This window comes from Scyliorhinus canicula, chromosome 21 (assembly GCF_902713615.1).
Source record: "Scyliorhinus canicula chromosome 21, sScyCan1.1, whole genome shotgun sequence".
Taxonomy (NCBI): Eukaryota; Metazoa; Chordata; class Chondrichthyes; order Carcharhiniformes; family Scyliorhinidae; genus Scyliorhinus; species Scyliorhinus canicula.
The window spans coordinates 23,627,052-23,651,236 of NC_052166.1; the positions used below are offsets into that span (position 1 = coordinate 23,627,052).

At 47.8% G+C, this 24,185-nt stretch overlaps 1 protein-coding gene across 3 annotated transcripts in view; it reads left to right on the forward strand.

Moving 5' to 3' along the window:
• Positions 1 to 24,185, forward strand: part of abca2 (ATP-binding cassette, sub-family A (ABC1), member 2) — a 577,021-nt gene that overhangs the window by 443,381 nt on the left and 109,455 nt on the right. For all 3 annotated transcript variants that reach the window (XM_038782183.1, XM_038782184.1, XM_038782185.1), the window contains 6 exons: positions 1,673 to 1,848; positions 8,732 to 8,852; positions 10,426 to 10,707; positions 20,927 to 21,142; positions 22,297 to 22,399; positions 23,476 to 23,804. In XM_038782183.1, coding sequence (XP_038638111.1) covers positions 1,673 to 1,848; positions 8,732 to 8,852; positions 10,426 to 10,707; positions 20,927 to 21,142; positions 22,297 to 22,399; positions 23,476 to 23,804 — 1,227 coding nt within the window. The remainder of the gene's footprint in view (positions 1 to 1,672; positions 1,849 to 8,731; positions 8,853 to 10,425; positions 10,708 to 20,926; positions 21,143 to 22,296; positions 22,400 to 23,475; positions 23,805 to 24,185) is intronic.

The window sequence follows — 24,185 nt, forward strand, 5'->3', positions numbered from 1 at the left end:
TCCCCCCATTAACCTTACACTACGGGCAATTTAGCATGGCCAATCCACCTAACCCGCACATCTTTGGACTGTGGGAGGAAACCGGAGCACCCGGAGGAAACCCACGCACACACGGGGAGGACGTGCAGACTCCACACAGACAGTGACCCAGCCGGGAATCGAACCAGGGACGCTGGAGCTGTGAAGCATTGATGCTAACCACCATGCTACCGTGAGGCCCCTCAGGCCTTCCTGAGGTTCTTTAACTGAGCTACAACAGTAGCATCAAACCTCAAGGTTCCCCGAACAATCAGGGAAGGTGGATCGTCATAGGAAGAAATTCTAGATTAAGGAATCACAAAGAATGGCTCAACTGGACATAGATCTTGGAGACTGGGAAGGATTTACTCCGGGTGTCTCAGCCCTAGCTGGAGGTCTTGCAGCAAGAACTTTCCTCGGGATCAGAGGTAGAACACAACTTCACCAACTAAGCAGGTATGAATGGAAGTGGCTGAGGAAGTCGGCAACACAAGTGTGGTCCCTTCAACATGGAGTCATGGGAACATTGGAATTAGGAGCAGAAGTCGGCAATTCAGCTCTTCGAATCTACTCCACCATTCAATCAGATCATGGCTGATGTCTTCCTGGTCTCAAATCCACCTCCCCATTTGATCCCCATATCCCTGTAACCCATTTTTAAAAATCAGAAGTATATCTATCTCCCTCTTGAAACTATTTAATGACTCTGATTCCATTGCACTATGGGGCAGCGAGTTCCAGAAATTCACCACCCTCAGCGAGAAGTTGTTCCTCCTCATCTCACTTCTAAATCTACCACCTCTCAACCTATATCTGTGATCTCTGGTTCTTGTTTGCCCCAGAAGGCGAACATTTGGGTGACATTTACTTTATCAATCCCATTTAGTATTTTATATACCTCGAACTGAGCCCCCCTCATCCTTCTAAACTCCAGCAAGTATAAGCCCAATCTCTCCTCATATGTCAACCCTTTCATTGCCGGAATCAATCTGGTAAAACCCCTCTGAACTGCCTCCAACGTCACAACATCCTTCCTCAAATAAGGAGACCAGTGCAGCAGTAGGATCCAGGATCTTTGGAGGATGGTTAAATTGACTAGCATAGCATTTTGGCGGGCCCCAAAAATCATACTGTGACTATCCCAGCATTCTCCGACACACCACTCCTCAAAATGACACATCTTGCAGCCCCACTCATTTCCATCTCCTGGCACCTCACACCCCCATCCGAACAGCATGCTCACATTCATCTTGGCCTAATGTTCTCTCACCACTCCCACTGTTCCCCAAATGTTCTCCTTCCCTGCTATCCGCACATACTATCACTTGCATCGATAGCCCTCTGCTTTCTCTCTTTGCAGGAGAAGAGAGCATTCAATCTCAGTGAGGGGCAGTAATTTAAGGGGCAGGGGGCAGGGGCCTCCAGCACCAGCCACTTTGACGACCACTGCCAATGCGTGTCCACCTGCTCCATTGGGAAGGAGGTCTTCTGTATATCCAATCAGCAGCTTTCTCCCAAGCAGTATAAATTGTTGCTTCCTTTGAAATTTGGCACTTTTGCAACTGTCCTCATGAGTGCAAGACGCAAAGCTTCAACGGCATGTCTTTTTCTTCAGTAATTATATTGAATATTTTTTCCACTTTGTATTTTTTAGATTCAGGCCAAGATCTCAGCCCTTCATCACACTCTTCCTGCTTGGAGACCAAGGTCAGCCAGTTTATTAAAAAGTATGTTGTGTCCACCATACTGATCTCGGACACCAACACAGAGATATCTTACATTCTGCCATCAGAAGCTGTGAAGAAAGGATGCTTTGAGAGACTTTTCCAGGTGATGTTGCCTCCTCGTATACCCTAACCCTGTAATGATAACAGAATGATTAGAGGTTGGGCTGTCTTCATAGTCGACGCTTGGTCAATGTTGTCTCCAGAGCTGACACTTATTGCATTAGGTGGGGGGATGTTTTCCAGGTTATTTGTCTTTTATTGTCTCAGGGTGATGCACTATCAATTATGACGAGATGAGAGTAGAGAGTAATCGAGGCTTTATTAAGGAGAGATGTGTAGCCTCCTGCAGCTGCTGCCGAAATGGCTGCAGCTCGGTGAGCCCACACATTTATACTCCACCTACTGGGCGGAGCCAGCAGGCAGGGATCTACCCCCGTACCTGTAGTACAGGAGCCTTACCGTATTACACCTCATATGTGATATATATACAACAGTGGTGACGACTACATTCATCCCCTGTTAAAAAAGAGTCCAGAGGGGGTGGTGGAAGACTATTTACATGCATAGGTTAACATTTTGGGGAAAGTTCACAAATTAAAACGATCGGGTGCCTTCATCCTCCTTTGTGAGCGCCGCAATCCTGGTGGTGATGCGGGTATCGGTTCGGTCGCCGGTGACTCCGGGAGCGTGTAGACCTCATCTTCATCCCCGGGCGGGGCCAAGGGGAGGACGGGTCATCCTGGAGCTGGGGCTGTGGTGAGGTGCGCTGGGGGGAGGAAGGGTGGTGCTGGGGCAGGTGGGGGGGGGGGGGGATTGGGCACCCAGCTGGTGCCAGGTCCCTGAGGGAGACAGTGTTTTGACAGCCGTCGGGGTACACCACGTAGGCGTACTGCGGGTTTGCATGGAGTAGCTATACCCTCTCGACCAATGGGTCCGCCTTGTGAAGTCGCACGTGCTTGCAGACGTAGACAGGTCTTGGAGCTGCCAGCCACGTTGGGACCAAAACCCCGAAGGTGGACTTCCTAGGGAAGTCAAAGAGATGTTCATGGGGGGGTTGCATTAGTCGCAGTGCAAAGTAGCGACTGAATGGAGTGAAGGGCGTCGGGGAGGACCTCCTGCCAGCGGGAGACGGGAGATTCTTGGACCGTAGGGCCAGCTGGACGGCCTTCCAGACCGTTCCATTCTCCCGCTCCACCTGCCCGTTTCCCCGGGCGTTGTAGCTGGTCGTCCTGATCAAAGTGATGCCCTTGCTGAGCAGGTACTGGCACAGCTCATCACTCATAAATGAGATCACCGGTCGCTGTGGATGTAGGTGGGGAAACCGAAGAGCGAAGATGTTGTTGAGTGCTTTGGTGACGGTGGCAGATGTCATATCGGGGCATGGGATGACAAAGGGGAATCTGGAGTATTCGTTTACCACGTTAAGGAAATACATGTTTCGGTCGGTGGAGGGGAGGGTCCCTTTGAAATCCACGCTGAGGCCTTCAAAGGGGCGGGAGGCCTTCATTATGTGCGCTGGGTCTGGCCTGTAGAAGTGTGGTTTGCACCGCGCAGACCTGGCAGTCTCTAGTGATAGCCCTGACCTCCTGAATGGAGATGGGGAGATTGTGGGCCTTTATGAAGTGAAAGAACTGGGTGACCCCTGGGTGATAGAGAGCGTCGTGTAGGGTCCGGAGACGGTCTGCTTGCGCGCTGGCACATGTACCTCAGGATAGGGCATCGGGGGGGCTCATTGAGCTTACCGGGGCGATACAAAATCTCGTAATTGTAGGTGCAGAGCTCGATCCTCCACCTCAAGATTTTACCATTTTTGATCTTGCTCCGCTGTGTGTTGTTGAACATGAAGGCAACCGACCATTGGTCAGTGAGGAGAGTGAATCTCCTGCCGGTCAGGTAATGCCTCCAATGCCGCACAGCTTCTACAATGGCTTAGGCTTCCTTCTCGACGGATTTCGGAGGCATGGAGGGTGCGTGAAAAGGATGCCACTGGCGTGCCTGCCTTGTTGAGTGTGGCGGCCAGAGCGACATCTAATGCATTGCTCCCAACATGGAAGGGGAGCGTCTCGTCGACTCCGTGCATCACGGCCTTGGCGATGTCAGCCTTGATACGGTTGAAGGCCTGGTGAGCCTCACCCGTCAGTGGGAAAACGGTGGAGTGAATGAGTGGGTGGGCCTTGTCCGCATAGTTAGGGAACTACTGGGCGTAGTATGAGAAGAACCCCAGGCATCGTTTGAGGCAGTGGGGGAGAGGGAGTTCCATGAGGGGGCGCATGCGATCGAGGTCGGGCCCTAGAACTCCATTTTGCACCACATAGCCGAGGATGGCTAAGCGGTTGGTGCTGAACACGCACTTCTCCTTGTTGTCCGTTGGGTTGAGGAGTTTGGCAGTCTGGAGGAATTTGGAAAGGTTAGTGTCGTGGTCCTGCTGGTCGTGGCCGCAGATGGTGAAGTTATCCAGGTACGGGAAGGTGGCCCGCAGTCCGTACCGGTCAACCATTCGGTCCATCTCCCGTTGGAAGACCGAGGCCCCGTTAGTGAGGCTGAAGGGAACCCTGAGGAAGTGGTAAAGGCAGCCGTCCGCTTCAAACGCAGTGTACAGGCGGTCCGCCTTGCGAATGGGTAGCTGGTGGTCGGCAGATTTCAGGTCCACTGTCGAGAAGACCTGGTACTGTGCAATATGATTGACCATATCATATATGCGTGAGAGGGGGTAGGCATCAAGCTGCGTGTACTGATTGATGGTCTGACTGTAGTCAACGACCATCCTGTTTTTCTCCCCAGTTTTCACAACTACCACTTGGGCTATCCAGGAGCTGTTGCTGGCCTCGATAATGCCTTCCCGTAGCAGCCGCCGGAACTCAGACCTGATGAAGGTCCTGTCCTGGGCACTGTACCGTCTGCTCCTGGTGGCGACGGGTTTGCAATCCGGGGTGAGGTTTGCAAACAGAAGGCGGGTTGACCTTAAGGGTCGTGAGACCGCAGACAGTAAGGGGTGGTAGAGGTCCGCCGAATTTCAGGGTTAGACTTTGGTGGTTTCACTGGAAGTCCAGGACGAGTAGCAAGGCAGCGCAGAGTTTGGGGAGGACGTAGAGCCGGAAGTCGCTGGTTGGTGAGAGTGCCATAGAACAGTACAGCACAGAACAGGCCCTTCGGCCCTCGATGTTGTGCCGAGCAATGATCACCCTACTTAAACCCACGTAACCCGTATACCCGACAATCCCCCCATTAACCTTTCACTACGGGCAATTTAGCGTGGCCAATCCACCTAACCCGCACATCTTTGGACTGTGGGAGGAAACCGGAGCACCCGGAGGAAACCCACGCACACACGGGGAGGACGTGCAGACTCCACACAGACAGTGACCCAGCCGGGACTCGAACCTGGGACCCTGGAGCTGTGAAGCATTGATGCTAACCACCATGCTACCGTGAGGCCTGCAGTGCAGTAGCCCCGAATCGCCACAGAGTGAGATCCGGAGGCCAGGGAAATTCCCTGGTTAATGGGGTGTACCGTGAGGGAGCAGCGCCTTACCGTATCGGGGTAGATGGAGCTCTCTGTGCACAGAGTCAAGAAGGCATGATGTATTGTACCCATCGACCTTTACTGTCGTCGACGCGGTTGCGCGTTGTATGGTCGGGATTGTTCGATCGTGATGGAGGCGAGGTGTGGCTGGTGTTGGAAGGCCCCTGGCTGGTCGGCAGCGGTTGCAGGCGATGAGCAGCCCGATGAGGTGCCCACGAGCAGGGGTCCTGAGGTGGGGAAGATGGCGGTGCCCATGGGCCGCACGTGGTCTGAGGCGCGGAAGATGGCGGCGCCCATGGGCCACACGTGGTCTGAGGCGCTGAAGATGGCGACGCCCACGGCCCGCACTTGGGTTGCGGGGGCGAAAATGGCGGCACCCACGGGTTGCACGTGGGGGGTGCAGGAATAAAGGGCCTGTTTACAGCGGCGATCGAGGGGGCGTGGCACACAACAGCGAAATGTCCTTTCTTCCCGCAGGCCTTGCAGAGTGCGCTCCGCGCCGGGCAACACTGCCGGGGGGGCTTTGTCTGTCTACAGAAGTAGCACTTGGGTCCCCCGGGGTTGGCTGGCTGCCGCGCGGCGCAGGCTTGGGGTTGGCTGGGGGCGGTCGCTGGTGGGGTCCACGATGTCCAGGAGGGGGACGTCGTGCAGTCGGGGGTGTACACTTGTACATTACGGGAGGCGACCGTTAGTGAGATCGCGAGTTTCTTGGTCGCCGTGAGGTCGAGGGTAGCCCCTTCTAAGAGTACGCCGACCCTATGCCCGTAACGAAAGTATCCCGTGTGTGCGTGGGTTTCCTCCGGGTGCTCCGGTTTCCTCCCACAGTCCAAAGATGTGCGGGTTAGGTGGATTGGCCATGCTAAATTGCCCGTAGTGTCCTTAAAAAGTAAGGTTAAGGGGGGGTTGTTGGGTTACGAGTATAGGGTGGATACGTGGGTTTGAGTAGGGTGATCATTGCTCGGCACAACATCGAGGGCCGAAGGGCCTGTTCTGTGCTGTACTGTTCTATGTTCTATATCCCTAATTAGGAGTTTGGAATGTTCAACGGCCGAAACGGCCTGGCAATCGCAGTCCCTCGCCAGGGCGTGCAGGGCACGCCAGAAATCTTCCACAGACTCACCGAGGAGTTGATGCCGTGTGGACAGGAGGGGCCTGGCGTAGATTTTGTTGGTCTGCTGAGTGTAGTTCGCTTTAAGTAGCACCATGGCCTCAGCGTAGGTAGGCGCCTCCCGGATGAGGGGAAAGATATCAGAGCTCAGCCGCGTATGCAGGATCTGGAGCTTCTGTGCCTTTGAGGGTGGTTCTGTCGCAGATCCGATGTAGGCTTCAAAGCAAGCTAGCCAATGTGCGAAGGCCGACTTGGCGTTGTCTGCTTGAGGGTGCAGCTGCAGGCGATCCGGCTTGATGCGGAGATCCATCGTTGTAAAATCTCTGCTTAATAAATTGATGCACTATCAATTACGACGAGACGAGAATCGAGTGTAATCGAGGCTTTATTAAGCAGAGATGTGTAGCCTCCCGCAGCTGCTGCCGAAATGGCTGCAGCTCGGTGAGCACACACATTTATACTCTGCCTACTGGGCGGAGCAAGCAGGCAGGGATCTACCCCCCCGTACCTGTAGTACAGGTGCCTTACCGTATTACACCTCATGTGTGACATGTATACAACAGTGGTTTCTCCCCCTTCTCCCAGGAGGTGACATTATTTTAAAAATCCATTGCCGGAATGGAGTGCTGGGGTGAGATCAGCGTTTATCACACATCATTAGTTGCTATTGAAAAGGAGATGGTTGTCATAATATACACCAGTATATCATGGTACAGACACACACTGATGGACTCACACAGGGACCAATCAACATGTACAAACACCGCAGCCAATCACCAGTTAGAATACACACACTATAAAGGCAGAGGGCACCACGGTTCCTGCTCATTCTGGGTGCTGCCTCTCAGTGTAACAAGAACTCATCCAGCCCAGCACAGACTCACACCACGTGCTGAGAGAATCAACTGGTTCGGACAAGGCTTAGGTCTCTAGTTTAAGTTAGCATCATTTAGACCCACAGTCATCGTGTGTTAGTTAGTTAGAAGTATTTAATAAAATTGAGTTGAACCTTCATCAGTGTTGGAAGTGTCTGTTCATCTCTCAAGTCTACACTAGCCAACACTTCAATGGTGACTACAAGTGAGTGTCTTGCTAGGTCAGTTCAGAGGACAGCTAAGAATCAACCACATTGCTGTAGTGTGCTGTCACATGTAGGTCGCACCTGGTACAAATGATAGGTTTCCTTCCCTAAAGGACATTAGTGAAGAAGGTAGGCTTGGTTGAGCAATCTGATAGTTTAAAGGTCACAATTGCTGACACTAGCTCCCCCCCCCCCCCCTCCCCCCCCCAGATATATTAAATTAGTTGAATTTGAAATCCCTCAGCTGCCATGGTGGAATTTGAACTCAAATCTACAGTTCACTAGTCCAGGCCACTGGATTACTCGTCACTCATTAGCATAACCGCGACACATTTGAGCAAGTAGTTTCCTCTGGTGCACTATATCAAAGATAATGTTTGCCTTAGTGTACTGTTTAAATAAACTTTTTTTATCATCAGTACTTAAATATATTCTGCTTGCTGTTGAGTGGTGCTTAAATAGACTCTGTTTACTGTAATTTGCAATTGAAATAGTCCCTGTTTGATGTTGTGCGCTGTTAAAGGGGCTGTGGTTTTTAGTTGTCCATTGTAGTAACTCTGGGAAAGTATTGATATACTCTCCATCTTTTAGCTTTGAACCTCATTTTGACCAATAAAAGCTTGAGTCACATAACAGCACAGTAATATCAGAATGCAAGATGGTCACATACTAAATCAAGGATCAATAAGACTGGAAGGGAAATTTAATTGAACTGGGCAGCAGGGTGGCACAGTGGTTAGCACTCGTAGTGCTAGGGACCCGGGTTCAATTCCGGCCCTGGGTCACTGTCTGCGTGGAGTTTGCACTTTCTCTCCATGCCTGCATGGGTTCTCTCCTGATGCTCTGGTTTCCTTCCACGTCCAAAAATGTGCCAGTTAGGTGGACTGGCCATGCTTAATTGCCCCTTAGTGTCTAAGATGTGCAGGTTAGGTGGGGTTATGGGGTTACAGAGATAGGCTGGGAGAGTGGGCCTAGGTAGGGCACTCTCAGAGGGTCAGTGCACTCTCGATGGGCTGAATGGCCTCCTTCTGCACCGTGGGAATTCCATGGTTCTAATCCAATTGTCCTGCATCCCTTGCATTTCTAACATGGATGTACTCTAGTGGAGTAGCATGTGGGAGAGGAGAGGTAGACCATTCAACAACGACACATTGTTTACACATTCTGATACAAACAATGGATTTCTCTGAGAGCTCCAAGGGGAAGTTACCTCTTGCATCTCAACAGCTGAACTAGATGGCTGAGTGAACTGAAATAATGGTTTTCCCTGATAGGCCCTGGATCTGAACCTGGAGGACCTGAATTTGACTAGTTTTGGTTTGATGGACACCACACTGGAGGAGGTTTTTCTGAAGGTTTCTGAAGAAGATCAGTCATTGGAGAACAGTGACATAGGTAAATATGAAAGAATTACTGTGAGGCATCTTTTAGTGTCCATTACTACATTTAATCTCGATCGTTTAATAACAGTCACACACTGTCATTTAAACAAAGAAAAATGTGTGAGTCACCAAAATGGTTTCTGAATTCAATCTGCAACAACAACCAGAGGGGATGAGAGGGGATCTTATTGAAACTTACAGGATATTGTGAGGCCTGGATAGAGTGGACGTGGAGAGGATGTTTCCACTTGTAGGAAAACCTAGAACCAGAGGACACCATCTCAGACTAAAGGGACGATCCTTTAAAACAGAGATGAGGAGGAATTTCTTCAGCCAGAGGGTGGTGAATCTGTGGAACTCTTTACCGCAGAAGGCGGTGGAGGCCAAATCACTGAGTGTCTTTAATAGAGAGATAGATAGGTTCTTGATTAATAAGGGGATCACGGGTTATGGGGAGAAGGCAGGAAAATGGGGATGAGAAAATATCAGTCATGGTTGAATGGCGGAGCAGACTCGATGGGCCAAGTGGCCTAATTCTGCTCCTATGTCTTATGGTCTTAACCAGCAAGAGTACTTTTAATGCAGAAAATAGTGATTCCAGGAGGCTTTGCAGAGATGTAGTACTGAGCCACAAAGTTCAGGTTTAATTGTGGAGCAATCCAATTCTTGACCTAATGAGCAGTATTAGACCAACATTCATTTTCCTTTATTCCCCCAAGTACATCTCTCCTCTTGCAAACCACTCAATCAACCTGGGGTCTGATGACACAGGTGCTGTTTGCCCATAGTTATCTGTTGAAGCATTAGTCTCAGAGGGTGGTTTAATATGAGAGTCATTCCAGTAGAGCTGAAAGTTGCCCCAGCCCGACTTATACAAATGTGCAATTAAAAACAATCAGGAAAGAAAACTCTGGCTAATTCTTCCTTCCCAAGCCTGAAACCGCTAAAGCACAGAATTCTATATGTGATCAACTATCTCAGCTTAGATGTAAATTAAACCTGAACTTTGTGGCTCAGTACTACATCTGCAAACAGCGTTATTGTAAGAGGATTCAGAAGGGTGTTGCGTCCACAAATAATGAACATATTTGGTCTCAGACTTGGCTCAGTAGTACCGTGCTCATCTCTGAGCCACAAAGTGGTGGGTTCAAACCCCAAAACGTGACTGCATAATCTTGGCTGAAACCTGAGTGCGGTATCGAGGGAGTATTGCACTTTCAGTCATCCTGCCCTTTAGATGAAACCAAACTCCTGTGTGTCCCTCCTGTGGAGCAGGATTGAAGAGCAGGGCTGTCAGCTTGGTGTCATGTCCAACATTTATCCATCACTTTAAAAAGAGTTAGCTAGCAAATTACCTTAATGCTGTCTGTAGGATACTACTGTGTGCAATGCAGCATGCTTGTAGTTTATAAATTACAACCTAAAAATACTTCCACCTGATGTCTACCAGTCCCCCCCCCCCCCCCCCCCCCACAAAAAGACAGTGAAAGTTGCAAAAGCCAGATGAAATGTTCGTAAAGCTACACAGTATGTGGAAGTATTTGAAATATCTCAAACGTACAATGTTTGTTTTTCATTCCTTGAAGATGACAAAGATTCAGGGAAGGACGCCTTGCAGACACCACAAACGAACAATAAAAATGGTCGCCACAAAGACACCTCTCCAAAAGAAGGTACAAACCATCTGAAAGTGAACGTGAGCAATTTGGTCACCTGCACGAGGCTAAACCAATCGCAGTCATCTCTGCATTCATCCTCTTCTGTTGGCTCTGTTCGAGGTGATGAGATGGGTGGTTATTCCGAATTCAATGGAGACTATGCACCACTCTTTGACAACCTGAACGATCCAGACAACCTCAGTTTACAAGGTATGGCAAAAGCCAAAGTTGAAATTGGAATGGTGTTTTCTGTATTTCAAGAGATGGGAATTGGTCAAGAGAGAGGAAGGTCAGATATGGACTTAGTTAACCTCCTCGATTGATGAGCTAACTGTTTGGTTATTTCACTCCTGACTGAAGGACTCCAGCAAGCTATTTTCCCAAAGTGCTGAAATTAGGCATAGAACGCCTCAATTAAAGCAAATTTAATCCATTTTTGGTTTTCTTTTAAAATCCCTATTCCTGAATGTGAAGAATGACCGTCCCAAATGTTTGCTGTGCAATGACCAATGTTATGAGAGCACTCTCTAAACTGATGCCACCATTGATTCAGTTTAGACAGCGTATTCATGATAACAATGGAGGTTTGCACATTTAACTTTAACACAGAAAAACAATTGCACACATTTTATCTCACTCATTTTATTTTTTGCTTGGGAAACGTGCAACTCTTAACCAGTTTTTAAAATGTTTTATTTATTTTTATTAAGGGGGCAATTTTTAGCATGACCAATCCACCTACCCTGCACATCTTTTGGGTTGTGGGTGTGAGACCCACACAGACACTGGGAGAATGTGCAAACTCCACACAGACAAGTGACCCGGGGCTGGGATCGAACCCGAGTTCTCGGCGACGTGAGACAGCAGTGCTAACCACTGCGCCACCGCGCTGCCCAAACTCTTTACCAATTAATGGAGTTCAGAATCGATTTTTTTGTTTAAAGTCCTTATCAAAGAACTGAGGATCAACCTTTGCACTGGGAATATATTATGTTGCATCACCAAAGATACAAAATGGGAATTGATGCCGAGTCATTTGCTGCTGACTGTGTGCCCTCTTTCTCTGAATAAATTTGGAGGTTGATATATTTTGGAATTGGCTGTCAAAGGTTCCTATATGCTTTCAAGGGTCAATGTGCTCCTCTTGTCTCCAATAGAGTGGTGTTTAATACTGCTGCTATTGTATCTTGCTGTTACAATCTCCTAGGCCATGAATATACGGGGGAATTTGTGTTACGTTGCAGTTCTGCTTCATTTAATCTTGCAGCACAGAAGGAGATCATTGTGCTTATGCTGGCTCTAAAAGAATCATCCAATTGATCCCACTCCCCTGCTCCCTTGCTCTTTCCCCCTTGACCCAGCAATCCTTTTCCTTTTCAAGTCTTTACCCTTTCAATTGTATTTCATGTTTCCTCAACTGCAACCTGCGATGAATAAACAATATTTTCAGTAAATCATTAAAAATGACCCCCAGGCAGGACTATTGTGGCTTATGAGTCTGATATGTGGGACACCTTGATCAGTGAGTGAGCTACACTTTTTGCTGCCACCAACACCAACAAGCTCCAACTACATTCTGGGAACCTTTCCAACACATTTACTCATTTGCAGGATTTTTGTCCCACATTTACTTCTGGCCCATTTATGAACACAACAAGTCACACAGTATTATGATATAATTAAGCAGTCACAATTAAAATTGGTTCAATTAAATTGAAATGTTTTTCCTATCAAATCAATGCCTACATTGGAGAATGCTCTTCTGTTTCGTTCAGAGGTCTATGATACAGTATCGGCCTATTAGCTCTCTACTCTTGGCACTGCTTTATAGTGGAGTTGGCATTTACATGCAAGATGTTACCCAGTGTAATAATTGCCTCATTATATTTCTAAAGACATATTCTGTGGAGATTGACTGCACAACATTTATTCATAGTAAGTGGATCGCAGATTTTACCATTCCACCCTCATTTTTTTTTGACTTGAGCTGCAAGAATGTGCATTCATTCTGATTTCCTTCTGATGACAAAGTCTGAACATTTTAAATGAGGTGTTACAAAATTTTGAAGCTTATAGCATTTAAAAGGAAATTTGTTCAATTGGCCGTGTGTCAGTGCAATGTTGAGCATTCGCTCATTATCTCAAACTGCATTTCATCGAAGGGGCAATAGAATTATGGCCACATAACCTTTCCTTTATAACCCCACACAGCTGGGAGATGGAGACCCAATGTAGATTTGTGGGGAAGGGAATGACGGATTTGCAGAAATGAGTGCAGACAAAATGGGAACAGTAGAATTTTAGAGAAGTTGGCTTGAAGGATAGTGTAATGATTTTTTAATAATAATCTTCATTGTCACAAGTAGGCTTACATTAACACCGCAATGAAGTTACTATGAAAATCCCCTAGTCGCCACATTCGGCGCCTGTTCAGTTTTCACAGAGGGAGAATTTAGAATGTCCAAATTACCTAACAGCACATCTTTCGGGACTTGTGGGAGGAAACCGGAGCACCCGGAGGAAACCCACGCAGACACAGGAAGAATGTGCAGACTCCGCACAGACAGTGACCCAAGTTGGGAATCGAACCTGGGAGCTTGATGCACGATCAATTGCACAAAGACTCAGATTGGTACAACTGTGGCTTTATTGCAGTCAGATGCGTGTCCTCCTACTGCAGCTGGCGAAATGGCAGATAAAAGGAGGGCACACATATTCATACAGCTCCTAGTGGGCGGAGCCAGCCGGCAGGGGCTACCGGCAAACCTGTAGTACAGGTCCTACCTTCACCACATTCACCCCCTGTTAAAAATGAGTCTGGTGGGGGTGGTGTGGAACTATATACAATATTGCAAATTATGTACAGTGTCTTATAAAATGAGTGGGGAAGGAAAAGAAATGTCCATTTTGACGGTCCGGTGCCCGTCAGAGGTTCAGTCGATCCGGTGCTTTGACGATTCGCAGGGAGTGACATAACGGTGGCGGCGATGGTGGTGCTGGTGTCACCGACGCTGGTGCTGGTCTGCAGTCAGATGACCCCGGGAGTGTGCCAAAATCTTCTTCGTTCTCTTGCGTGGGCAGGGGAAGGAGGGATAGACCTGGTGGGGTTAATGTTGGTAGCGCCAGGGGAGGGGAGGGTGGCGCATGGGTGGGGAAGTGTGTTTGGCTGGAACCTGACGGTGCCAGGTCCCTGAGGGAAACAGTATCTTGGCGGCCGTCGGGGAACTCCACGTAGGCATACTGGGGTTTGGCGTGGAGCAAGTGCACCCTGTTCACCAAGGGGTCCGGCTTGTGGAGTCGGACATGCCTACGGAGCAGGACCGGACGTGGAGCTGCGAGCCAAGTCGGGAGCGACACCCCGGATGTGGACTTCCTGGGGAAGGTAAAAAGACGTTCATGGTGTGTGTTATTTGTGGCGGTGCACAGTAGTGACCGGATGGAATGTAGTGCACCAGGGAGGACCTCCTGCCAGCGAGAGGCTGGGAGGTTCCTGGACTGTAGGGCCAGCTGGACGGCCCTCCAAACCGTCCCGTTCTCCCTCTCTACCTGCCCGTTTCCCCGGGGGTTGTAGCTGGTCGTCCTGCTGGAGGCGATACCCCTGCTGAGCAGGAACTGAAGCAGCTCGTCACTCATGAATGAGGATCGCTTGTCACTGTGGATGTAGGCGGGGAAACCGAACAGAGCGAAGATTGTGTTGAGGGCCTTGATGACGGTGGTAGACGTCATATCGGGGCATGGGATGGCGAAAGGGAATCTTAAGTACTCATCGACCACACTGAGAATATACGTATTGCGGTCGGTGGAGGGGCCCTTTGAAATCCACGCTGAGGCGTTCAAAGGGGCGGGAAGCCTTCACCAGGCGCGCACGGTCCGGCCGGTAGAAATGCGGCTTGCACTCCGCACAGATCTGGCAGTCTCTGGTGACTGTCCGTACTTCCTCGACGAAGTAGGGCAGGTTGCGAGCCTTGATGAGGTGGTACAGTCATGTGACCCCCAGGTGACAAAGGCTGTCGTGCAGGGCCCGGAGCTGGTCTACTTGTTCGCTGGCACATGTACCTCGGGAGAGGGCGTTTGGGGGCTCGTTGAGCTTGCCGGGGCGATACAGAATCTCGTAATTATAGGTGGAGAGCTCGATTCTCCACCGCAAGATTTTATCATTTTTGATCATGCCCCGCTGCGTGTTGTTAAACATGAAGGCTACCGACCATTGGTCAGTGAGGAGAGTGAATCTCCTGCCAGCCAGGTCATGCCTCCAATGCCGCACAGCTTCAACGATGGCTTGGGCCTCTTTATCAACGGATGAGTGCCGTATTTCAGAGGCATTAAGAGTGCGGGAAAAGAATGCCATGGGTCTGCCTGATTTAGAGTGGCGGCAAGGGCGACATCTGAAGCGTCGCTTTCTACTTGAAAGGGCAGTGTCTCATCTACTGCGTGCATCCCGGCCTTGGCTATGTCTGCTCTGATACATGTTGTGCCTCGGCCGCGAGGAGAAATTGGGTGGACTGTATGAGTGGGTGGGCCTTGTCCGCATAGTTTGGGACCCACTGAGCGTAGTACGAAAAGAACCCCAGGCAGTCTTTGAGGGCCTTGGGGCAGTGGGGGAGGGGGAGCTCTATGAGGGGGCGCATGCAGTCGGGATCAGGCCCCAGAAGTCCGTTTTGGACTACATACCGAGGATGGCTAAGCGGGATGTGCTGAACACGCACTTCTCCTTGTTGTAGGTGAGGTTGAGGAGAGTGGCGGTGTGGAGGAATTTGGCAAGGTTGGCATTGTGGTCCTGCTGATCATGGCCGCAGATGGTGACATTATCTAAGTACGGAAACGTGGCCCACAAACCGTACTGGTCGACCATTTGGTCCATCTCCCTTTGGAAGACCAAGACCCCGTTAGTGACGCCGAAGGGAACCCTAAGAAAGTGATAGAGCCGACCATCCACCTCGAAGGCAGTGTATGGACGGTCCAATTTACGGATGGGGAGCTGGTGGTAGGCGGATTTCAGGTCAATTGTTGAGAAGACCCAGTACTGCGCAATCTGATTGACCATATCAGATATGCATGGGAGGGGGTACGCGTCGAGCTGCGTGTACCGATTGATGGCCTGGCTGTAGTCCCCGTTTTAACTACCACCACTTGGGCTCTCCAGGGGCTATTGCTGGCCTCGATGAAAGTGGATAACTGGATAAGCATATGGATGATAATGGCATATTGTAGGTTAGATGGCCTTTAGTTTTTGACTTCCCATGTCGGTGCAACATCGTGGGCCGAAGGGCCTGTACTGCGCTGTATCGTTCTATGTTCTATGCTGATACCCTCCCGAAGCAGCCGCTGGACCTCGGACCTAGAACATAGAACAGTACAGCACAGAACAGGCCCTTCGGCCCTCAATGTTGTGCCGAGCCATGATCACCCTATTCAAACCCACGTATCCACCCTATACCCGTAACCCAACAACCCCCCCCCCCCCCCAACCTTACTTTTATTAGGACACTACGGGCAATTTTAGCATGGCCAATCCACCTAACCCGCACATCTTTGGACTGTGGGAGGAAACCGGAGCACCCGGAGGAAACCCACGCACACGGGGAGGATGTGCAGACTCCACACAGACAGTGACCCAGCCGGGAATCGAACCTGGGACCCTGGAGCTGTGAAGCATTTATGCTAACCACCATGCTACCCTGCTGCCCCTACTACCCTGCTGCCCCTGATGAAGGTCTTGTCCTGGGTTCTGTACCGTCTGCTCCTGGAGGCAACGGGTTTGCAATCCGAAGTTAGATTGGCAAGGAGGGAGGGGGGGTCAACCTTGAGGGTTGCGAGGCCGCAAACGGTGAGTGGAGGTAAGGGCCCGCCGAATTTTAGGGTGAGGCTCTGGAGATTGCACTGGAAATCCAGGCGCAGCAATAGTGCAGCGCAGAGGTTGGGGAGGACGTAGAGCCGGAAACCGCTGAATTCTACGCCCTGGACTGAGAGTGACCGTACAGAATCCTCGAATCGGGACAGAGTGGTATCCGAAGGCCAGGGAGATCCGTTGATTGGCGGGGTGAACCGCGAGGGAGCAGCGCCTTACCGTATCCGGGTATATGAAGCTTTCGGTGCTCCCAGAGTCCAGCAGGCAAGAGGTCACGTAGCTGTTGATTTTCACCGTTGTCGAAGTGGTGGCCAGGTTGTGTGGACGAGACTGGTCCAGCGTCATCGAGGCAAGCTGAGGGTGGTCGTCAGAGATTTCGGATGGAGAGCGTCGGTGACCCAGATTGTGGGATGTAGTTGGCGTTCCAGCCCCGTGGGGAAGACAAGATGGCATCGTCCGGAGGTCCTGTGGGGAACAAAATGGGCATGGGGCGCACATTGCGGGGGCGGGACAAGATGGCGGCACCCATGGGACGCACGTTGGTGGCGCTGGATAAGATGGTGGCGTTCATGGGCCGCATGTTGGTGGCTCTGGACAAGATGGCGGCGCCCATAGGCCGCACGTGGACTGAGGTGGCGGAGATGGCGGCGCCCACTGTAGTACAGGTCCTACCTTACATCCCCTAATACGGCTGCACACATTGGTTCACCACAGAGCTGTGAAGCAACAGTGCTACCTACTGTTTTGCCATGCTGCCCGTAAAAGGGATGATGGAACATTCAAGTCTAAAGGTGACACAGGGACGTAGGAGTCTGGCGCAAAGCAGATTGTGAAGGGGTGGATGACAATCATGTGAAAGTTTAAAGTTGCAAAAACACTGAGATTGATAAATTATTGTATTAATCTAAAGACAGCAGATACACTCTTAACACTTTGACCTCTGTTTTTTTTGCAAGGAACAGTCTGGGATATACTGACCAATGTGTCCAAGGAAACAGAAGAAAACTGTTAAATAGTTTTGTCATGTAGTTTTATTCACCTAACAATTCTATTTCATGTTTTAGCAGTCGTATAATGTTTGGCAAGTTGCTAACAATGGATTGTAAATGGGATTCCAGTCACAGCACTGTAGAAATTATCACACGCAGTTGTGCATAATTGAAAGTGTCATTTGCTTCATCATGATATATTACAGTGCAATACCGCAGACCTTTCACAGAATGGCTGTGATGTGCCAACTGTTCTGCAGCTCCATGCTGGGAAACCTTTAGCCCATTCGGCATCCCAATTACTTTCACTTTATCAACAAGAGAAAGAAGTACTTATTTAGCAGTGACCTTTGCATTATCTTCCAATATAGGAGTTTGTGTGCCATTAAAACACAGGTTGATTATAAGTATAACGAAGCTCATAGCGTTATCACCCGAAGAGGCAGGTTTCACGACTAAACCAAAGTGCTTGTCGCATTGATTGTATAAAATGCTCAAGCTCTTGGAACCTGATGAGGCAGGATATTATCGTGGTTTCGGGCCCTGACATCGGTACCAAATGTTAATTGTTAATTGTATGTTAATTAAGATACAGATTTGAAGGGCATTAAGTACTTAGGGCACTTCTAAAAAGACATTGCTGGGACATTGGGTTGGTAGGTATGAAGCAGACATAAGTAATGCCACATTCTGTGAATAAACCCTTCATCAAAAAGAGTACTGGTGTCTAGTTTAATTCTTCACAATTGGCTAGGGATCGATATAGCATCAGCTAGGGGTCCAAAGATCACTACTGGTAGTGTGCTTCCTCGGACAATCTTCCCAGAGGCAGCCTCCTTATTAGCTGCTACGGTGCCCACTGTCCAATTGAGGACAGTGGCTGTGCTGTCAATACTGCAGGCCCAATCAGAGGGCTGACAGCTCTGAAGCCTCGGCAGCTTCATTGCGAGAGGGGGATTCCGATGAGGGAGGTCGTGGACCTCGGATTGGAAAAATGAATAATTATTTCGGCACAGGGAAGGCTGCAAGCCCCTTTCAGTGGAGGGAAAAACCTTCTGCATGTTGGGAATCAAGGGGTGTCTAATTATACCTAGACAACAACACCTATAAAACGGGTTTAGCACACTGATTGGCTGTAAGGGTTTTAGCGGATGCAGTAAAACAATTGAAATCCTGGATGCGATTTAACCGAATTGCAACAGAGACCTGTGTCGAGTGTGTTTAGCCGAGTTTTTTCTGGCGTTCACAGTGCCAAGAAACACCGCGCTATCTAACAGGACTTTATTGCAATCCAGGGCACCAGTATGGAATGTCATGCCGAGCCCGCACTTTCCTGTACGGAGGAGCTCCGGGTGTTCACCCCCACAACTCAAAAATGTGCAGCGTTGGTGGAGTGGCCACGCTAAATTGCCCATTAATTAGAATTTTTTTTTTAAATGTTGAATATGTCACAGTAGCTTAGCAGTAACCTAGCTTCACTGATAAATCAATATTAAGCTCAACTTAGAATAATATGGGTTTCCCTCGCTTTCCCTCTATTTATCTCTATTCCCCCACCCTTCCCAACCCTCCTTTTCAGAAATGATAAGGATGGTATTTATCACTTTTCAAACCCACAATTTTTGAGACCTTTTGATTTTTTTAAATTAAGCTAAAATTGAGTAGGTGACCAGGTATGCAGATGAGGGTAGTGCATTTGATGTAGTTTACATGGATTTCAGCAAAGCACTTGACAAGGTCCCACATGAGAGACTTATAAAGAAGGCAAATGCACATGGGATTAACTTGACATGGTGGATTCAAAAATTGGCTTAGCTGTGGAAGACAAAGGGTAATGACCTACAGCTGCTTTAGTGACAATGAAGCCAGTGTCCAGTGACATACCACAGCGATCTGTGCTGGGTCCCCTATTATTCGTCATTTATATAAATGACATAGATGACTATGTGGGGGATAAGATCAGTAAGTTTGCGGATGACACAAAGATTGGCCGGGTAGTTAACAGTGAGGTTGAGTGTCTTGGGTTACAGGAAGCTTTCGACGGGATGGTCAAATGGGTAGATTACTGGCGGGTGGAATTTAACCCTGGAAATGTGAGATGATACACTTTGGAAGGAGAAATTTGACAAGGAAGTATACAGTGACACTGGGAAGTTCTGAGGAATAAAGGGACCTGGCGTGTTTGTCCAAAGATCTCTGAAAGCGGGAGGGCAGGTAAATAGGGTGGTGAAAAAGGCATATGGGACAAGTCTTTATCAATCAAGGCATAGATTACAAAAGCAGGGAGGTCATGTTGGAGTTGTATAGACCTTTGGTGAGGCCACAGCAGGAGTACCGTGTGCAATTCTGGTCGCCACATTATAGGGAGGATGTGATTGCACTGGAGAGGGTGGCGAGGAGATTCACCAGGATGTTGCTTGGGATTGAACTTTTAAGTTATGAAGAGAAGTTGGGTAGCCTGGGTTATTTTCGTTGGAGCAGAGAAGACCGAGGGGCGACCTGATTGAGGTGTACAAGATTATGAGTGGCATGGACAGGGTGGATAGGGAGCAGCTGTTCCCCTTAGTTGAAGGGTCAGTCACAAGGGGACAAAGTTCAAGGTGAGGGGCAGGACATTTAGGGGGGATATGAGGGGAAACGTTTTTACCCAGAGCGTGGTGACAGTCTGGAATGCACTGCCGGGGAAAGTGGTAGAGGCTGGTTGCCTCACATCCTTTGAAAAGTACCTAGATGAGCACTTGGCACGTCTTAACATTCAAGGAGTCAGGAGTTTTTCATGTGTCAGTGTAGACTCGATGGGATGATATTGTTGTTAGCCCCACCTGAAAGTTCCGCATTGCAGAGTACAGCCCATTAGATGTCAATCACCACCAACATACATGTCAGGAATTAAAATGACCCCAAGACCCAGAGACATCACTGGGTGGGTTATCTCTCATAACTTCGCAACCTTCGCTGGCAATGGAGCCAAACACCTCCAGGTCAATGTGGCAATGTTTTCCGTCTCCTGGTGGTGCTTTCTCTAATTTATTATTTAGACAACTTGGGCTTGCCACTCTGTGAGATGCACTTTGTCTCACTGAAGCAGCCACGATCTTCAGCGATGGAGCACCAAAGATATTTGGGCAAAAATGGAAAATTTGAACATTTGTGACTGCATCTTGAAGGCTGTTATTTCAATAGATAATTTAATTATTTAAGTCAAAGTTCAACAGGTTTGTTTCGAATCACTAGCTTTCTGAGTGCAGCTCCTTCCTCGGGTGAATTCACCTGAAGAGGGAGCTGCACTCCGAAAGCTAGTGATTCGAAACAAACCTGTTGGACTTTAACCTGGTGGTGTAAGACTTCTTACAGTCCAACGCCGGCATCTCCACATCATTTAAGTCAATACAGAGTATTGCAAAGATTGTTAAATATTAAATGTACAAAGAGACCATAAAATCAAGTATATATGGTCCAGAATATTTACTGTTTTAGGATAAAGCTGAGCAGATGAAGTAATATTTTGAACAGAAGATTTTAAATCGGCTGCATTGATTCTTCCCAAATGCTGATCGCTGTTTCTTGTTTTTTCTCCTCTTGCCACCTACAGTAGAACCAGAGCCTGACCTGAAGAGCTTTGTCCTACAGGGTCAAGGAAGTACCAAACTGGAGGGCTCCTGGCTGAAACTGTGCCAGTTCTACGGGCTAATAGTGAAACGTTATCACTGTGCCAAACGCAACACGAAGAGTCTTTTCTCCCAGATCCTGCTCCCTGCGTTCTTTGTGTGTGTGGCAATGACGGTGGCTCTCTCAGTGCCCGAAATAGGTATTACAATTCAGAATACGCAATTAGCCATCTAGGTGTTGTTAAGGACATGGCTGATGATTAACGCCGAGCTATTCCAAATCCCAGAAGGGAAACCTGAAACAATTGCCCTCAACTGTATTTTTGGAATTTGCTATAACGTAAAGAGGTTGAAATCCAGAGAATGATTTCCCAGGAATTTTGTGGTGATTTAAAATAAAATATTTTTTATTAAGTGTTAAAATAAACAACAGTAAAGTCAACAGGAAGAAAACATAATTTTAAAAATGGCTGTACACAGTATTGCTAACTTTACCCAGTTCCAAACAATCATTAGTTTACTACCTTCCAAACTAACTCTTCCCAAATAAGTTTTAGAAACTCACCTTATAAGTTTTTGAACCTATAGAAATCCTGTAACAGTTACCACACCAGGTAACTTTGTCTCTTTGGGTTGCTACTGAAATAGAACAAAACAGCTTGCTTTTCAAGACGGGCATTCTTCATAGACACTGCTGGCTGCGAGTTAAAATTGCTATTCCTGCTGTTGGCTGAGTTCTCTGCATAGGTTTAATCATCTTATATAAAGTTTTCCCCTTTGATCTTCCCTTATCTGAATGAACTCCTTCATAAGTCAAACTTAATTAGCTTAATTTCTTGGGTCTAGCTTTTATGAAAATGAAAATCGCTTATTGTCACGAGTAGGCTTCAATGAAGTTACTGTGAAAAACCCCTAGTCGCCACATTCCGGCGCCTGTCCGGGGAGGCTGGTACAGTTTTAGACTGTAAATGCAGAATGCACCCACTTTATGATTCCGATCTTCACACCTTGCCTTTTCCTTTGAACCATAAACTTCCTTAGTCAAATCCGCCTTCGATAAGCATCTGCTTGTAGTATTGCTAAACACATCAGCTTAGTAAAGGCACTGGGTCCATTAACATAGCCATCTCTCCCTGCCTTAAGCAACTTATGTTTTCCCACAGTTTGAAAAAAATATATACCCAGCCGAATATATTCCAATTTCTTTAATCTTCTTAATATCCTCATGTCACCGCTTTGACAGGTTCAAAAATGCTGAATAGATGCCTTTGAGTAGACTTTAATTTGTTCTTTGGATCTCTTTTTATTTTCGTCGACGGGATATTGACCCAAATTTTTATCTCCATTGTTCCAGGTGACCTGCCTCCTCTGATTCTTTCTCCATCTCAATACCACAATTATACCCAACCTCGAGGAAACTTCATACCATATGCTAATGAAGAGAGAAATGAGTACAGGTATGAGATTAGAGTGGACCTTTTAAAAATGAAGCACTCGTTATAACTTAATTAATTACAAGATGTCTCAGGGATTGATGAGCCCGTAGGAGTTGAGGAAGCTCAGCAAAGCTTGCTTCTTTGTCAGATGATCCACCTTTTACTCCATTAAGTATTGAATTCAATGCTGAAGTCTCCTATATTTTCCCCCCAGGTTTGCAGACTCGACTTTGTTAGAATACCTTACTTTGTTCGACCGTAAACACTTATCATGAAAAAAAAACTCTTCATTAGTCCCTGAAATGCAAGATTCCAATGTTCTGCTGGCTTCTGCCACTTTCATATAATGCATGAACGAGTATACAACCTGGTTATATATAGAAAATAAATTACCGTACAACTGTTTAAAAACCAGCAGAAAATCAATAAAGCAGATTGCACTTCAGTACAGATCACTGAGCTTACCTCGCTTCGAGAAGAAATATGTATACATAAATGTAAACACTTTGCGAAGTCTATGATTGCAATCTTGAGAATGAGTCTATTCTCAGGAAGTTTTCAGATGCCTGCATATAGATGGGATGCTGCATAACTTAAAAATTGTAAGAAAGCAGCCCTACATATTTCCTTGTCTGGCTTTGGGGCTATTAGTCAACTCATGTTCCCAGAGGCACTCGAGAGAGAGTATGTTCCCGTAAGAAAACGAAAAAGAAAAAATACTGATAATTATACAGTGCCATTCACGACCTTAGGCAGCCCCAAGGTGCTCTGCGGCCAATGACGTACTGTTGAACTGTAGTCATTGCATAATAAACAAAAGGTTACTTGCCCTTCTAACCCTGTATTCAGCATGTCCAGAATAGGGGAGGGTCACCTTCAGCATTTCCAGAAGATTCTGCAGGAAAGAAGGGCCAGAAGGTTCAGCCCACAGTATGGAATTATTGATTCCACACTGGCTTAGAGCATTTTTTAGTGAATTGGGAAATAATGCAGTCGCCTTGCAATCCCAGCACCCATGGTTTGAAGAGAATTCAATAAATATTTGGTACAAATCTGTATTTTTGCTTGAATATAACATTGTTTTAATTCTAACATAGGATAAAGTTATCACCTGATGCCAGCCCCCAGCAACTGGCAAATACCTTCTATCTACCCTCGGGAATTGGTGCTACCTGTGTTCTGAAGACTCCATACAACAGCACGTTAGACCAGCTTGTACAGACCCTCAACCTTTCTACCAGCGAGACCAAGATGCTGGCCTCCAAATACTTTGACTCGATGTGTCTGGACTCATTCACCCAAGGCCTCCCTCTCTCGAATTTTGTCCCACTGCCCCCTTCGCCTGCTCCATCAGATTTCCCTGACCTAGGAATTGATGAAGGAATGCACACGGGGAATTTGACAACATCACCAGTTACAATGAAAGGTGCGTAGTTCGGCCAGATAGAATATTAAAACTGACCTTTTGAGATTGCAAGTGTTTAATTTGAGGATAAATTTTCCAACGCTGTTTTCTGTATTGAATACAAATTTAAGTACATCTAAAATAGGCTGTACGAGAGTTTTCATCTGACCAACCCTGCCCAGAAGATGGGCTGATCTGGAAAGTTTACATTGGACCTTTAATCGCTCCTGTTGTCATGATAACATGGGCGAATACATTGTCAATTCCTGCCCCACTTGACCCGGTGTCGCAACACAGGTGAAATTAGATTTCAGTTAAAATACCCGAGGCCCTTTGTTGAGCCCAATAAACTACGGTCATCAGGTTTGTAACTTTAGAACAGAAATAACCTTTTATTATGTA